The sequence below is a fragment of the Apis dorsata genome, unplaced genomic scaffold (genome assembly GCF_000469605.1).
Source record: "Apis dorsata unplaced genomic scaffold, Apis dorsata 1.3 scaffold_708, whole genome shotgun sequence".
NCBI classification, from domain to species: domain Eukaryota; kingdom Metazoa; phylum Arthropoda; class Insecta; order Hymenoptera; family Apidae; genus Apis; species Apis dorsata.
In genome coordinates, this window is record NW_006263879.1 from 86,306 (window position 1) to 104,458 (window position 18,153).

General features: G+C 36.6%; 1 protein-coding gene and 1 long non-coding RNA gene across 2 annotated transcripts in view; one reads left to right on the forward strand and one right to left on the reverse strand.

Annotated features, from left to right (window-relative positions):
- LOC116184840 overlaps positions 1-7,288 on the forward strand; it is an 8,905-nt gene extending 1,617 nt beyond the window's left edge. Inside the window, exon 2 of the mRNA XM_006622526.2 lies at positions 6,895-7,288. Coding sequence (XP_006622589.1) covers positions 6,895-6,929 — 35 coding nt within the window. The 3' untranslated portion in view covers positions 6,930-7,288. The remainder of the gene's footprint in view (positions 1-6,894) is intronic.
- On the reverse strand, positions 202-4,185 carry LOC116186453. The gene is made up of 2 exons (XR_004151450.1): positions 3,660-4,185; positions 202-278 (listed from the first exon to the last, which is right to left on the reverse strand). It is a non-coding gene; the product is annotated as an uncharacterized LOC116186453 (long non-coding RNA).
- Positions 7,289-18,153: the final 10,865 nt, after the last annotated feature.

Here is an 18,153-nt window from a genome sequence, read left to right on the forward strand (position 1 = left end):
CTACCGATTTCTCTTTCAATTGAGTTTTCTTCCAACGTTCCCCCCATTGTTCGGAGGAAATATCGGATCGAAAACTGGTTTCTTACTCGTGAATCGAACTCTACTACCCCCAACCCCTCCTCCCCTATTTACAAAGAGAATGGAGGGCTGACATTTCACTCGTGAACCAACGGTTCATATATATATATATATATTTTCTTGTTCTTCTTCTTGTTCTTCTTCTTCGGAGGTCTCTCCGCTGCGCAACGTAGATCCGTTGCCCTTTCGCCATCTCTTCGCTGGGAAAATGTGAAAATCGTATCGATCAACGTCTCGATGATGAGGAGGGGGGGATTGAAGAGAAAGTTGGAACAGATGTTTGAATTACTCGCATTGAAATTCGATTATTTGAGGCGTTATGGAGAGGCGTGTGGATCGATAGATAAAATTTAATTTAGATTAATTGTTATTTGAATCTTAGTCTTAATCTGGCAATTGTTAAATTATAGGGGTGAAAATTGTTTTTATTTTTGATATTCTTGATGTAATCGAAAAATAAGAGGGAGTTTATATAGGATCAAATGATTAAAAGGATAATGAAAATTGTTTTAGAGGTTGTTCTGATGCGGGTTAGAAAGGAAAGGATGGTTAGGGTGGTTAAATTGAAAGAACTGGTTCCGAAGGGTATATAAAACATTTGCAGGGGACAATACGTTTCTTTGGATCTTCTGCAAGAGATTCAAATTTCTTGCGCGTCATCCGAGATTACACGTTTATGACGTGACATTTCGAAAGAATAATACGAGTTATCCGTTTCTATCCTCGTATCGGCGATCAAAAGTTGAGACGTCTTCCTTGTTGGAATAAAAATCAAAAGTTTAAATTTAAAGCAAGCAAAGAATTTATTAAGAACGCATCGTTTCGATCGTTACTAAATAAACTTTTCTTTTTTAAAAATAAATAAAATCATTAATCTAATTGGTAATATTTTTCAGAGGGCAATATTTTCATAAATTTTCTAGAATTTCTAGGTAACATTGCAATTTTTATTAAACATCATCTAAAATCATCATTAGTCTAAAATTCTAAAATTCTCTGTAAATGTTTTCCAAATTTTCTATAACCATTGCAATTTTTAGTGTATTATCTACCAGACGATTCATTACATATTTTTATACCAAAAAAATCGATTTAACACTCTCGTTAAAAACTCTCGAGAAACGAAATTTTCTAGAACCATCGTATACTTGACAGGCTAGGCAACCACTTTTCCATTGACCATGAGAAGCGTCGAAAAGCGTGGAGGCCGCCCGTTTAAATTATACATTCGTCTAAAAGGTCCGCCGATCAGAGAGATTCGACGATTCCCGAAAATCCAACTTTGAATTTCAAACTCGGGAACGGTCAAGGCCTGCCTTGTCTGATTCTATTCGGGACTATCCCCTGAGATGGAGGCTCGCGTTAACGCTCGGATGCGAAAAATTTCCTTTTCCCCCTCAAGTTTCTCGTGTCACATCTCGTGTCGATAACGCGTTCTCGTCTCCCCTCTCCCCTCCCCTCCTCCCCTGAGAACAAGCTTGTGAATATTTCTCGACCTGTCATCCGTGGTTCCAAGGGAATCCTCCCGTAAAAGCACGGTTTACCTTTAGCGCGACTCGACTGCTCCTTCTTTTCTCCCCTTTCCTCCTCCTCCCCTTCTTTCGAAACTTTTGCAAGAAACTTTGGCCACGCTCTTTCCAACAAAACGAACTTCTCCCGAGAATTAATCATCCCGCGATCCTCCTCTTTTTAAATCGTCTTTATCTTCTGGACGGAGGCAGAGAGAAAGTTTTCGAGTTTTAGTGGAAGTCAAAAAACGAGGAATTGAGAGAGAGAGAGAGAGAGAGATGGAATGGTGGATGGGATGGGCGATATTAAATGTTTGCTCGTTTTGATAGATCTATTTTTCCGCTTGTTTATTTGTCGGCGGAATGATTGAGTTTTATTGATCGATGGTGAATTATGAGGCAGGAAAGTTTTTTTCTCTTCGGTGTATGTTATTTTATATGTGGGTGCCTATCCATCATGGCGATGTAATATAATTGTGAAATTGACTTAAGAGAAATGAAAGGGTTAAGAGAATAATGATGTGAAATACGTATATACGACTCCTTATCGATTCATAAATTGAATCTATTATCTGCCACTTTGATACAGAACACTGTATACAGATATAGTGGGCAATAATTTTTAACATTATTCGTGAAATGTAAATATTATTCAATTTCATTGGAAAAAAAAATATTATTGACTCCATTTTTGATAATTTAATATTTTTTTCAAATAATAAAAGTTTGTTAATATTATCCTTTTTACAAAGAATTTATACAAATTCGAAACTACTCCAAAAATTAGAAAATACCACTTATCAATTTCTTAATGAATTAATAGCACCAATATAATAATCCTTTTTTTATCGAAAAACCTTTACATGTATCATTTGTTCTAAAATGAAAAACAATCAGGAAAAGATTATAAGATTAAAAAAATATATATATATATATGTATATATTTTGCACGAGGAAAAAGTAATAGTTTGCTCTTAGCTTCTATATTAGCTTTTCTATTCTTGTACCATTACGTAAGATTGCGTCACCGTGTTTTTAAAAAATTCATTTCACTAGGACTCGATTCCCTTGGGCTACACGGCGATAATCAATTCGAAATCGAGGAGCTGTATTCACGGCTATCTCTGATGGAGAGGCGTTGCTCGGCCCCCGTCGATGACCGTTCGCAGTCATTGGCGTCCTGCTCATGTCACGTAAATCGTCTTCCTGGAACGAAGGCCACGAGAAAGTTCGTGCCGCTGGTTCAGTGCCACGGTCACGCTACGTGCGTGGCATCGACACCGACGAAAGTAAACTAAATCCAAAGGATTACGCAACCCCGTTTTAAAAGTCTCTCGATGTTCTTCTCTGACCGCCTTCCTTCTCGTTCCTTCCCCTTTTCCCTCGCCGCTCCGTCGCTCGCCTCGAATTATTTGATTAATTCGTGCCGTGGTGAGGATCGATAGCGCCCCTTTGTTAGTAATTTTGCATTTGAGAATGATTGATCGTGCCACTCGAAACTTTCAACTATTTTCTTCTCGTGTATGGCGAAATTTGAATAGATCCAGCTCGTGCTGATTAACCGTTATCGTAGATGAAAACCTTGAATTGAGACGTGATGGATGAATTTTGTTTGAGATCGATCTTGAATTTTGATATTTTCTGAAAAAAGAAATATATACATATATAAGTATTAAATATTCTTATATCTATTTAAAATTTAATTTAATAATTTTTAAAGTAAAATCTTCGTATATGTAATAAAATCCAAGTTTAAAAAGTCGCAATGTTTTTTTTTTTTTAAATAAAGTATGTATCTTTAAGAGGAGAATATTCTGTTTAATAAAAATTGTTAAAGAGAGGACAAAATTTTCATAAGAAAACTGTTTGACTAGAAAAAAAAATTTACAATTCTCATTATCGATCGTACAAAACATTTGAATTCCTTCATATAAATGGTTGGTCGTTCAAAAGATTCTCCCAACGTGGTCATTGGTTTTGAATAATTGCCGGTTACTTCCGAGTGTAATATAAGCAAGTCAGAATCGTGTGTCGAGTCAACGTGCTTTATTAATATTCATGTATTATATTCACCAGATACTCGTTTCTTGTCTTCGTATGGCGTTCACCTTTTCGATACGTTTCCGGATTTTTTGCACGCGTGTGTGTAACCGTCCCCTGTGCTTTGATAATCCAGTTTCTTCTGTGAGAAAAGAGATAGAATCGTGCTAAAATTATCATTAAAGAATACGTGACGTATATTGTTTCGTGGTGGATTATATTATCGTGACGTTGCATTTTTATGATCGCACATGAAAATAACGGTAAAAAAAAAGTCGGATCAACAATTCTGAAATTATTTGCAATTAATCTATAATACGCTTAAAAATAATTCCCGCAAGATCAATTTGTCCTACTCGGATAAATTTAACTTTCTATCCGCATTCGAGGGATTTATAGCATCATTTCCTTGCCCCGAAGCCTCATGGCTACCAGATACGTTTGACACTTGTGCAGTTTCACACGTTTATATAACGCGTGTCTTTAAAATTTCTATTCTATTCGTAACTACTGGTTAATTGCATTAAAATCCATGATTAGGCTTGTTCCACTGCGATATTAATTATTTATAATTATATTTGGTCGGAAATAAGAGAATAAATTTTAGCGTTGAAACTTTTAATTTTCATCTGTTTAAGTTTAGAAGAAATATTTTAATGCGATATAGAAAGAAAAAGACAACCTGTTAAACAGGTAGTAACTTTTTAGAGTTAAAAGTGGTTGATGAATCTAATGAAGTTTTATTTTTAAAAAAAAATTAATATATAATATATATATATATAATATATTATATTATATAATCTTTTTCGAAAAAAATATATAACTAATCATGAATTTTATGAATTTTAATTATAATTATTTGTAATTATAATTAATTTACATTTTAAATTTCGCAATATGTATATGTATAAAAAAGATTAATTTATAAGAAGTTGACAATCATATGAAGAAGAAGAAAGAAAGATAGAAATTAACGCTTCCGCAAAACTTGAAAATCGTTTAACCTCATTGGCGCCAGTCACGTTTGGTGTACAGCATGTAATACTATGGTTAGATACGTACCTGGCGCATACGAAGTAAGGAGTAGGGGTAGAATGCGCGGATATTAACGCGAGAAAATATTCTGTGCACCGGCAAAAAGTGACGCGGTATTCCATTATCCTCGTCGGCACGATGCAAAACCGGTCGAAATGATTGGATTTTTATTTTCCATCTTGCTCGTTGCTCTGTTCTCTGTCTTCGTTGCGTGGCGCGTATCGCGCGCGAGTTACAGCGTTTCTTCGTTTCTTTCTGGCGCGCGGCAAGCAACGAGTATCACCGACCGCGACCTAAAGCGAGAGAGAAGGACAAAAGATGCGCGCGCACACGAGCGCGAATCGCCCGTGGAGACGCATGTGCGTACGCGAATGTGTGCGCTGTTACCGTGTGACTCATCCAGGTACATTGCACCCGGTACGTGTCCGGTACAAGCTCGAGTTGGTACGTTCGACGATCATGTCCAATATTTTCCAATTTTTTAATCGAGACATTGTGATCTTGATTTATCAATTCTTATGATAATTCGTTACTTTCAAAGTGAATCGTGCCTTAGAAATGAATTGATCTCGATGTTGCAGGCAGTACTGTCGTCGACGAAACTTGAGAAACAATTTACTGAAATTATATGCGATCATCCGACACACGATCTTAATTGTTTCATACTGAGCACTTGGCTCCCTAAGGTCCAAGAGTTGGCTCCTGATTAGCGATGATTACTATCATCGGTCAGGCAAGGGAAATGTTCTTGAGGCAGTTCGTATGCAGTCACGATTTCTGTAGATGTCTCGCGAGCACATGCAGCATGATCGGCTACAGATATAAGGCGTAACATGTTGTTAGGTTAAATACGAAAGCGATACTCCCCGTCGGATATTCATTGAACGAACATTTAACCCAATCGCTTCCTACCGGCCTTGCCATTTCTCTCGAACAACATGTGCGTGCAACCAGAGAAAACGAAGGCATCGAGAGTGGTTGTCTTGACTCGGAGTGGCGCGCTGGGAATCGCGTGTGGATTATTAAAAGTCATCGAAGCGTGTGGTAAATACTTCTCGATCTGTCTCTTTCTCTCTCTCTCTTTTTCGTTTTCTTCTTTTGACTTTTCAGAGCTTCTTGACAGTATTTTCTTCGGTCTCTCGCTCATTCCCTTTCGTCTTCCGTGCGTCTTCGTTTTTGTCTCTCTCTCCATTGCGCCAATGCTAGTTTGTGTCTCCCTCTATGTTGCTTTTTCTCTCTTCAACATTCTCGAGCGAATCTTCGTCGTTCTCCGTTGCACCTCAAGAGCAATGAACTCTCGGTAGGGTATATCATCAGTGAAGTGATACTACCAGTGTGCGCGTGCGTCAATGTATACGTGCGCGCGCATGCGAGTCCGCGCGTGTGTAGCACGGGTGTGCAATGCACAACGCGATCGAGTCGCGTTTCCATCGCACCTTTTCTTTTCCTTTTTTTTTCATTGTATATATGCGTCGAATAAAATGAAATCATGGCATATAGAATACGCGGTGAACCCAAAGATTGGTACACGTGCAGCAATGGTCAGAAACAACTAGTGTAGAGTGCATGCATCGACCCTAACCACGATATGCTTGAATCGCTTATTTCCCATTCCTTTTTCTTTCTTTTTCTTTGTCTCTTTTTCCTTATGACGTAAATCGATTGAATATTTTAGCTATGTAACATTTTTAACACATTTTTAACAAGATAACACGTGCGGTAATAATAGTTGAATAGACAGATTCACGATTTGAAATTGAAATGAAAATTTTATTCGTTCTTTCGATATTACGTTATGCAGCAATCTTATTGCAACCGACTCGACTCGCTTGCAAGTCGTCAGCCCGGAAACCGGCAATCCATTTGCTATTCGTTGCTTTGTTTAGTATTGCCGCTGCGCGCAATCTTCTTGACAATACAAAGTGAATTCTGGAATATTGTTTTTCGAGTAAATTAACTTGGAAGATTCGTTCTTGAGATTGTCAATTAGTACTCTTGCAAAATATTCTTTACAAAAATACTTTGAAGATTAGATTTAGTATATCACTGATATTTCAGAAAGGAAATTATGTAAAGTTAAAGTTTAGAGTAATTGTTATTTCAGTTCAACGGGAAAAAAAATTGTATAATTTCAAGGGTAAATTGATTATTAATTTTCAATAAATTTTCATAACTTGATCAATAATTAAATAACATGTTAATCGGTAATTTATAAAAAGATACTTATTTATAGATAGGTTTTGTTACAAGAAAGGGAGACTTGGCTAATGGCAATGCTAATAACACGACGGTATAAATAGGAGAGATTCCTTTAAGAGGAGAGAGAGAGAGATTCGAGTTGGCGTTGGTAAGTGCAACGCCATTGAACTGTCCACTATATGTATAGTACGAGTGGTCATGCAACGGTAAAATTAAGGGAAATTGATTAAGATTGGTCATTTTAAATGTATCTGATCGAACTTGTACATTCTGACTTCCTGGTGCAAGAGTCGCACTCTTGATTAATGCGAATTCTTTGATATTCGAAATTTATATTATCCAATTATATAAAAAATTTTCTTTATAAATATTGTTATATTTAAAAAATAATAAATTAAAATATCATAATAAAAATATTTTGAAATTTCAAAAAATATTCATTATATTATAATTCGATTTTTAATGTCACTTTCACAAGCTAAATTGTATTTCATTTTTTCATTAAATTCTTTTTCTATTATATTTTACATCAAAATAATAATATTTAAACGCGATAGAACTATCTATTTGTGTAGAATTCTCATGAGCATAGCGATTCTTCCTCCAATGGGATCATTATTCATGAGATAAAAGGCGCGACCGTAGTTACCGCGAAGTGATTTCGTTGCATCAAAACTCGTTCAGGGCACAAATAAGCGCGCCTTAATCGCACGCGCATTTCAAGCACTGTGTAAGTTACATCACACATATTACGTATACCATCACACATATGCGTCCGTCAACGCGTTAAACACACATGAAGAGTGATTATTTCCTTTCTTGCTGACCTGCTGTAATTCTGCCTGTTGTACACTTGTTTTTTGCACGTACTTACGCACATTGTCGCGTGCAGTATATACAGGTGCGTAGATAAGTACGTACATATTCGACTTGAAGTACATACTTCCCTCTACAAATATCGAAGTACACGTGAACATACATTCAACGAATATATGAGAAACGAGGAAGATAAATGTTTCGCGGATAGGTCCACCATAAGCAAATGTTAATAATATTCACTTCCTGTAACTCAGTTATATCAAATCATTGCTGTATTTCTGTATTATTATCGTTTTCTTCATACATTACTATTACCTTTACGCAGCGCGTTTGCTGTGCACACTAACATAATCATATACATGTTCATTCGTCGACTGTCGAGTGAAAAGATAAAAGAATGTTTCCTCTGCGCATCCTTTTCTTTCACGTTTGGCAATTGTATGTTTCCATTGATTATGCTTTTAGTTATTCGGTATATCGTTCGTCGGTGAATGCTTTGTTAGCAAAGCGTCATCATTGCGTTTCGCTCTATATACTTTCTACTCGAAACAAACAACTTATTAAAATGATGCTTGTTGTTTTTATATATGGAGGAAAAAGATGATATAATCACATTAAGCAAGTAATCTTTATTTTTTCATTTAGAGGAAAGAACTCGTTTTCGTGTAATTTTCGCATTTATGCAAATTTCATTCCCGACATCGGCAAAATTATATGTTTGTTTATCAGTACGAACGAAAGATTAAGCAAAAACAAGTAAAGTAACGAAACTCATATTTTTTTTTCTGAAACGAGCAAACGGAATCACATTTTTTTAATCCGAACGTTCATTCCATTAATGTTTCTGGACAATCCGGTTTCGTATACCGACCTATTGGCTTCGTTCAATTTTATTCGTCGTTCTCGTATGAATTCGATAATGTTCAGTCCTTATTTTTTCGCTGGCAACCTCGCCCCTCTTTTCTGCATACGTAAACTCCTTGCACGGCCGTCGATGTGTGCATGTAAGTATACGTATCTAGCGGTAAGGACGCAGGCCTTGACCATGAATACAAGTTGGTGGATTGCATAACTATAGTTATGTGCGGTGGAACGACAGTGGCTCTCCCTGCGATTGTAAAACGCGTCCATGCACGCACAATCCAGCTCCACAGCGCATGAGCGTATGTACGTGGCGCGTATGTGCGCGCGCACACGTGGGTCGAACAATACAAACGTCAGTTTTATATACACGCGAAACAATTTGTATTTCCTTTTTGAAGAAGAAAAGAACGTAAACCTTTCTTATTTAATTAAAAATATTAAAAATTCTTCTTACAATCAAATTAACACATTTATACATGTTCATATATATATTAGAAATATCGTATTATATTATTACTCTTGAACAACTTATTGTAAATCAAACTATATATTATATGTCTCTTCTTAGTTTTTTAATATAACATTCTTTTATATATATGACAAAAATTGAGTATGTATACTATCATAGAGTACACTGCACTCGTGACGTGTCACGTACTCGTGTTTGCACGTGAGTGTACTTGAATGCGCGGGCACACGCACGCACGCACGCGCACACAACCACGCATTCAGCGACGTGTTGAAACGAGCGGCATTGCGTACGCAGACGTAAGGCTGCGACCTTGCCTTTAAGCTTCAAACAGCTGTTCGTGGCGGTGTTTTGAGCCTTCGTGAAATGGAACGCGAGTAAACGAGGGGTTGCGAGACGTCGGCGGTGAGGACGTCGTAATCCGTGGCGAGATCGTAGTGGTAAATCGTTGGATCGATGTATTTTCACTATAAATTCACGTGCGTTTTTACGTTTGATACGATCTTAGACGCATCGATTTTTTTTAATCTGGGATATAATGTTCAGAATATTATTTTTGCTAATTCAATTAAAATTTTACACAAAAGAATTTAATTCGTATTTTATTTCTGTATTTATTAATGAAAATTATTTTAGTCTATTGTATCTATTGTAGTCTATTTCAAAATTTATTGATTTAATATAATTGTATATTTATAATATATATACACATATATTATTTCAGATCTATAATTAATTATAGCTTTAGATTAATTATATTTCTTTATATTAACATAATATTTTTGATTATTACGATTTACAATTGAAAGAAATTAACAAAAGATATTATTCTTCGAACAAATAATAGCAAATAATTTAATGTTTCAAAATAAGGTAATGTTTCAAAATATGGACTTGATGATGAGTAAATTACTATATTAAGAGACTAAAGAAATCTTAGATTATGATAGAATTCTAAATGGGAAATTAATAGAATTTTTTCACATGATTTATTCAGTGATAAAGTAATACGGTGATAATTGCATTTCTCTAATCTCTGAAAATCTCCCGTCACTATGATGAATGATGAACCACACTGGAATGTATACAATTGCAGCAATTCACAGGAAAGCACATATTCGTGAAAATAAGAAAAAAAAAAACAAGGTAGATTAACTGAAACGTCTTAAGTGCTTAAAATAACAGAAAGATGAAAGAATCGTCGACAGATATTGATATATTTAGAATGAATCTTACTGCAACATTTTCAATTCTGTTTTTCTTTGTCCTATATAAGTTATAAATAACAATAATTAGCATTTTTATTAATAAAAAACATTATGATTTGTAATATGTAATTTTAAAACAATATTTTCAATATATTATATCTTTACATCTAAAATAAATTTAAATTAATGTTAGATTTATTTAATTCATATCGTGAAAGATAAAAATTTTAGTTATATAATACGCATTTTTTAAGTTGAAAATTATAACAAATTTCTAGATTGTATATGAAAACTTTTATTCGTAAATATAAATCGCGTTTTTATCAGCTAATTCTCACGTTTGATTCTTTGAAAAAATTAAAGGTTCCTCTTGTTCCCTACCAACAAACATGAATTATTTGTACCACCCACCGGCTCTGATTTTCCACCCACTTGAACACACCTTTGCATAAATTCATTCTCTTTCCCTCTCTTTCTATCTCGATTGTTATCTGCAGGATGTTACAGGTTAAAGTTGTACACGTCGAAGATCACAAGCGAAAGAGAAAGTCCGTTTGAATTAAGTCGTCATTGAGGAAGATTTACTGGCAATTATTTTTCGCTTAACGTTCGATTAATATTAATCTCTTATTTCTTTCGTCACAATTAAACGCTTTTGATGTTTTCCATCGTGTTTTATAATGAACAACTTTTCAACAGAAAATATATTTGTAAATTTATTGTAACATCTGTGAACTGAGATTAATTATATTATGGAAATATAATTTATGTATTTTATAATTTCATGATTCTTTAACGTATTGTTAAATAAGATTCGGTTGGTAGCTTTCAATGTTATATGTAGATTGCACTTTTATGAGCTGCTTATGTATCTTTAATATTATTTGTAATGTAAAAGAAGCAATTAAAATATAGATGTTATATATGTAGCTGTGATTAAAATTTTCGTTACAGTGGATGAGTTTTCTGATCAATTAACGTTCTGACAAGTTCAGAATAAATAAATTCGTCAAATAAATTCTCAATTAGAATGATCATTTCGTTTTCTTCAAATATCTCATAAATTCGTTTCATATAAATATTTCACACTTGTTATAATAAAATCGGATAAAGTAGAAATTGAAAAAATTTTCTAAATGATAAATATAAAATATAATATATCGATTACACAATTTCTTCCCTGAATCTCATAAATTTTACTTCCTAATAATTATTCATAAATAAATAACATTTAAATAGGAAAAAAAAGGAACAGAATTCAGTCATCAACGATCGCCAATTCCCATCTGGTGACAAAAATAGTTCCCGTATAAATTTCTTCGACACTTGAAAATAGCCTTAGTGTTATATAACGCACGCTATCGTCGAGGCTCGCTGATTTTCCACCTGCACGCAGCCAGTTCGAGCCAACGCACATAAATTTGCCCCACCTTCTCTCACGATGATTATCAACGGGAAGTTATTCGACGCAGTTTCACCTACGAGCACGCGTGATTCTCTATCAACAGGAAGAAAAATTAACGAAAAAAGAAAATACCATAAAGACGAAGAAGGCGAACAGCCTTAAACCGAATGCATCGAATTCCTATTCAGATCAGAAGACAGAGACGAAGACGAAAAAAAAAAAAAAAGAAAAATGCAAATAAGAATTCGCGTACCGTGTTCGATCGTCGACTGGATCATGAATTCGATCCGAATCGATAGCTTTTGATCGGTCGATAGATGGATCGTATGGGAACGGATGGGTAGGGAGAAAAGGTGGACTGTTCGCGACGATGGCCGCGGAGCCGAAGGAGAAGGGAACGCTCATCAAAGAGGCATTGAACTCAGGATTCCGTGCGAGGACCACCGTGGAATAAGAAGCCACGGGGACTCGAGCGATTCGTTCATTCGAGGGACGTGCGAATCACCGGTTTTCGCGCGTGTTCACTTTGTCTACTTTGACGGTCGAGGACCTCCGGTTTCGCAGGATGCCAAAGCGGCCAAACTCTTCCGCCTTTTCACGTTTGACGGACGTTGATGTATTAAAGGGTTGAACAGGAGGGAACCTCGTACCATGATCCTCATTCCTCGTCGTTGGAACATCGTTTTTCCTTTCCAGCATTGTGATTGGTCTGTTTCCGGTTTCGATAGATTCGTACGCGAACAGGCACGACGATTATTTTTGTAACTTGAAGAATTGAAATAGAGAGCCGTGAGATGTTCGTGAATCTAATTTTTCTCTTCGTTATTTGGTATATAGAGAGGAATTGAAAGAAAAAAAAAGAAAGAAGAAACTCCAGTGATCATAATTCGATCATAGTTCGATCCTAGTTGGGATAAATAGAAGCGTTTCGGTGCGTGGCGTTATCGATGCTGGCTTTATGGACCGTTTGGAATACAAAAGAGAAGACGTGCTTGTTCAAATTGTTATACACAATGGCCGAAAGACCAAACAGGCGAATCACGTAGTTCTCGAATCAGGTATTCTTGCTACGCCACGCTTGGCTGCAGCTTAGGGATCTACTGTTAATTTCGTGCATTAGTGTTCGCGTGGGTTTAATAGTAGTCCAATTTGTGATTGTGTAATTTAATATTGCTCATTTAATAATATGGTGGTTTCTGTAATGAATCTCATTTTACTTTACAAAAAAAAAATGAAGATATAAAACTATATTTAATATATTGATAGAATACGTGAGAAAATATTTCTTCATAACTGTATATATAAATACTTTGTATTTATCAAATAATGCTAATTTTTGAAAATGCAGCTATAAAATTTGGTTAATAGTCGTTTGCTTAGTCGTCACATTGTTGATCATCTTGTTTCTATACAACAATATTATCAACCGTAATTTTCCCAATGATGTTGATGAAAATTCCATCACAATCAATAACACCGATGGAAGCGCATGCATTATGCAACAGAACTTTCGACACATCCCCCGAAACGCATGACTCATTCCCCCAGCCATTAATCATTTTCCGTGACAAACGCTTAAATACGCCGGCAACTGCTCGCGTAACGATCGAACGCGTCGTATGCAGAAAACGATAAATGTTGGGATACGTGGTATGCTTGCGTCGAGAAGAGGTACAAAACGGTCAATCATGCACCTGTCGTGACGTGGTCATTGGCCAATGCACTCGTTGCATTATTATCGAACCGAATGAATCTTTCCTCATTTGTTCGAATCTTTTTTTTTTCTTTTTCGATTCCTTTGTGGATAAAATTAATTGTTACGAAAAACAGTATTTTGGAAGATTGTTGTTCCAAAAATGTACTCTGAAAAAAATTTAATTAGTTATTTTTGACAGATCCAATTTGATAATTAAAGATATACAAAAAAAACATATGTATTGAATGAAATAATTATAAATAAAATTCTACATGAAGTTTTAAGATTAAAAATTAATTTTTTAAAAAATAAAATAATATATAATAAAATTTCTGAATTCCTTTGTAGAAATCAATTATTATTTAACTTACGTGTTATATAATTTTGAATATTTTTAATTCAATCATAATTCCGATTAGTGCTCCGATTTTATTTGAACCGACTTTAATCTCGGGATATCGTATACATTTGATATCTAAATATTTAGAAACATATTATATCTCATTATTCTATTAATATTAGAATTAATCAATTATTAAAACTAATCAATTTTAAACACAAAAATATAAAAATTATAGCAAAAGAAGATTTTGATTTGTTAATGAAAAATTTTGATTAATGAAATTAATTGAATAAAAAATATTTCCTATGATGTTATGTTGGATCAAAATTGGTATTGAAACACAGAATCCTAAGGTGTTAAGAATTCCACCCGTTTGACATTAAGAGTAACACATTCAAAACTTGAGGATACATTAATTATTCAGAGTTTGTTCAACTAGTTAGGCAGTTACGATGCGTCAGCAAGTTTAACGCATATAGCAGCTTTAAACAAAATGGGTATAACATCTAAATGTAACACATACCTGCATACATAACTTTGAAGTTTAATCTATGATATTAACAACTTTAATTCATCTTTGCGATAATTCATTCAAAATATTGCAAAAATAAACATCGAATAATATAAATATCGAATAGAGAAAAAATAATTAAAGCTTCCCGTTCATGTTACAATTTTATTATTATATCTTCTGCAAAAAATAATTAAATGAAATTCGTTTTCCTTATATATTGAAAAACAACACATCATAATTTTTTCGACGTTACATTACGATATATCCATTTAGAAATTCAACTTTTAAAACATGTCATGCATAATACACGTGCAGTGAAAGTGTCAAGAGGTTAACGTGAAAGCAAGTCTAATCCACGTTTATTTAATCGAATCTCTTCAACGGGACTATTACAACTAAGGAGCTGATCTCGCAGATTAACGCATGTGCGCGCGACAATTTGTTACGTAATTGTTAACATAAGTGAATCCACGACTTTCACGACACGACCAGACACCGCGCGGCCATTTTCAGTATTGCGATCGTGGCGCCACGCGGATGATTAAGAGAATGAAAAAAGAAAATTGTACAGTTCCCATTGTCCATAAGCGAACTCGATCGGCCACGACGACAAACGCTACACCGATATCGTTGTGTGTGACGTTTCAACGAACCTAGTCGCCACAAGGTGCCTTAATATGGTTACGTAAGAAAAGAGACAGCGTTACCATGGCAGCCTTTCAGCGAGGCATGCATATACGATCACCTGGTATAAGCCATAAGCGGTTGCGCGAACACGGAAGAGCTTGCATCTCCTTTACTCCCTTTCTGTCGTATCTTTCTTGCCTCCTTCATCCGTCTTCGTCCCATCATCGTCTCTCCTTATTGCTCGGCCGGTTTCTCTACCGGCATGGCTCTGCACGACTCTGCCGATTTCCTCGTCCCTCGACGACCAAACGATCCGAACGATACGTAACGTACGGCCGGTAAAGGGATTCAGGAAAAGGTACATTCAGAAAATCAATCCAACCGCGCAATCCAACTTCGTGCTGGGGCGGAGTTTTTTCATGACCCGTGGCGCCTCGAGACACGTCGTCGTAAATAACACGCGGAAACGGAACCGAACGTCCGTCCAACGGATGGACGGGCCGGCCACAACCGTCTGAATGAATTGCAGAAGAAATGTCGTAAATAATATTACGAGATACACGAGGTTGAGAAGTCGATTAACGAACGAGTTTGATGTCTTGCTCGAACCATCTAAATATTTGAAGAATGTCATACGAGTGGCATTCCAGCTTTGATGAAGACGTGGATTACACACGTATAGTGCTCAATGATTCTTCAGAAGATTTAAAACAGATTTTACGAGCAGCTCGGATACTTCGATAGAAATATGTGCATTTAAGTATTTGAAGTTAGTGGATTAAACTTTATTAATAAACGATATCCATCAATGACAATTTGCAAAAAAAAAAAAAAGTTTGTCATTTCGAAAATTCGGAATAGATTCGAATACGATCTGGAATGGATATCGATCCAGACGATATATCTTCGATATATAGGGCCGGTATCCAGGAACGTGGGATTCTTGAAGACGGCTTTCCGGTTCACGTAATTGGAGCCCGTTTCTTGTCAAACCGTAGCCTAAGGCCGATTAGTCAGCGCGTTCGTGGCAACCTTCTCTTCTTATTCTGCCATTAGCGAAGGATTTAAACCGATTCGTTGATTTCCGCCTAAAGTGTCCGGTAGCTAGCCCGCCACCAACGGATTCCCGCGTACGTATAAGGTATCCACGGACATTAGCGGCGGTGGAAACGCGAATCCATCAAGGTATCCATCTAAGAAACGCCTGGTATCCCATTTCTGCCATTCGTTCTACGCCGTAGGAACGTACATTTCAGTAGCGTATCATCTTGTACTAATGCAGAAGCCACTTGCCGCTTTTACTCCTCGAGAGAAGCTCACGTAACGCATTCTCTCTCTCTCTCTCTCCCTCTTCCTTTTCCATTTAAACCCTCTTCCCTTCGACCATCCACCTCCTTCGCTCTTCTTTGTCTCTCTCTTTCCCCCTCTTTTTTCTCCCTGTGTAGCAAGGGTGTATGCAGGTGTGCAAAGCTTTCTATCTTTGCCCGCGCGTCCACACACGCTGAGGCCGCGGATTCATACACGGTGTGCCATCGCGGAATTGCACGCGATGCTCGCCCACGAGAAGCGTAGCCGCGGCTCGATCTCTCTCGATAACAGGCCAGGAAAACGCGGAATTAATCCTCCTCGCGTTCGCCCGCGAGATACCATCTTCGTTCCTCGCCTGTTTACCAATTTAAGTTTCACGGAAAGAGTTTAATATTTCACCGTTCCGTGGCGTCGAACCGGCGGGAATTGTTTATCGTAAAGCTTAGATGGGCTATCGTGGTGGTCGTTGTTGCACGTTCGTTTGTTCGTTGATTTTACGTTTATGGCGGACGAGCCGTAAGGCTTTGCTATAAGAGCTCGTTGCGATTTCCGCATTGATGACGATTGGAGATTTGACAGGCTTACGTTCTTAGTGGTAAGATGTATCTACATGGACGAATAATCTTGGTATTGAAGGTATAAAGCTGTTGGGTATCGCGCACCATCATTGGAAAGTTTTATATCTTTAGTGGATGGGATCGTATCTTTTTGAGAGAGATAAAACTCTCGAATTATAGCATATACTATTATCATTAAAAAGTAAGTTTTTAAGTATTGTATTAAGTGTTGTATCTTTCTTTTTTTTTTTTTTAAATAAAATCGATTTGCACGAAATAAATTGCTCTTTTCGAGATATTCGAAGGCTGGCTAATTGCGTAGCATTATCACTGAGCAAGTAGTACGACTGTTCGAAAAATGCGATCGATCGATAGACGAAGATAGAAAGGATTTCTGTCTAAATTTTTTTTAATCTAAGATGAAACATCTTCTTAAGAGGATGACACGCGACACGTACGTTTTGTTACACCCAGTAAATCCGAGACGACGAAACGAGCGAGTGCGCGCGTGCGCAGTGTGGCGCGTGATTAGTGTCTCTGTGCGTCGTCTGCGAGCTTACGCCGTGATCCATGGCCTGTCCCAATCTATGCTGCTAAGGCAAAAGGAAGCAAAGCAAAACGCGGGCAAACACTCGGCTTAACCCAGTGAGGGGGCCTCGGCTACCCAGAATAACTTGTTCCGCATTGCATTATTAGACGGTTATTTCGGACCGCGTTTTACCATTCCTCCTTCGTAGAAGGACCTCGTCTCCTTTCTCGTCCTTTGTTCCACCGATAGTAGTAGAATAGAATTTTCCCGAATTTAATAAATTTTCTTTCCTTCCTATAATTTCAATGTTTCTTCCCATTGGAAATATTAACCAGATGAAAAGTTCCATGCGCTAATAGATTTCTAGAAAAAGCTTCTTATATTTATATTTGTATTTGCTTCGTATAATTATTGAATTGTAACATTTGCAAATTTTCCTTGCCAATTATCCACGAGAATTAATCGAATTCTTGACAAGAATATTCGACTAGATTTCCTCGAAAACTATTCACTAGAAAATTTCACTAGAAAATTTCACTAGAAAAGAATTATATCTTTATACTCTTCGTTTCCTTCGAAATCTACGACGTTACTTTTTTGTACAATCGATATATGCATACCTCGCATATATATATACATACATATATAGCGTTCAATACAAAGAATACCAAACCAATTCCAAATATCATCGGAAGTGTTCCTCGTTCGAGCAATATCGCCATGCTCGCCGGAAAATTGTCCACCGGATTCCTCGAGGAAAGAGGAGGTTCCTCCATTCAACTCGGTCGGATCTTCTCTTTGTTCCAGGCTTCTCTCGCGCCCGGCGTATAACCACCATAACGCGTTTAATGTTAAGCGTCGCTCGGATACAGTGGGTGTGGTCTGGCCTGTGGATCTATGGGAAATGGCAGAGGTTAGAAAGCGTGCAGGGGGGGGAGGAGAGGGGGGAGGTTC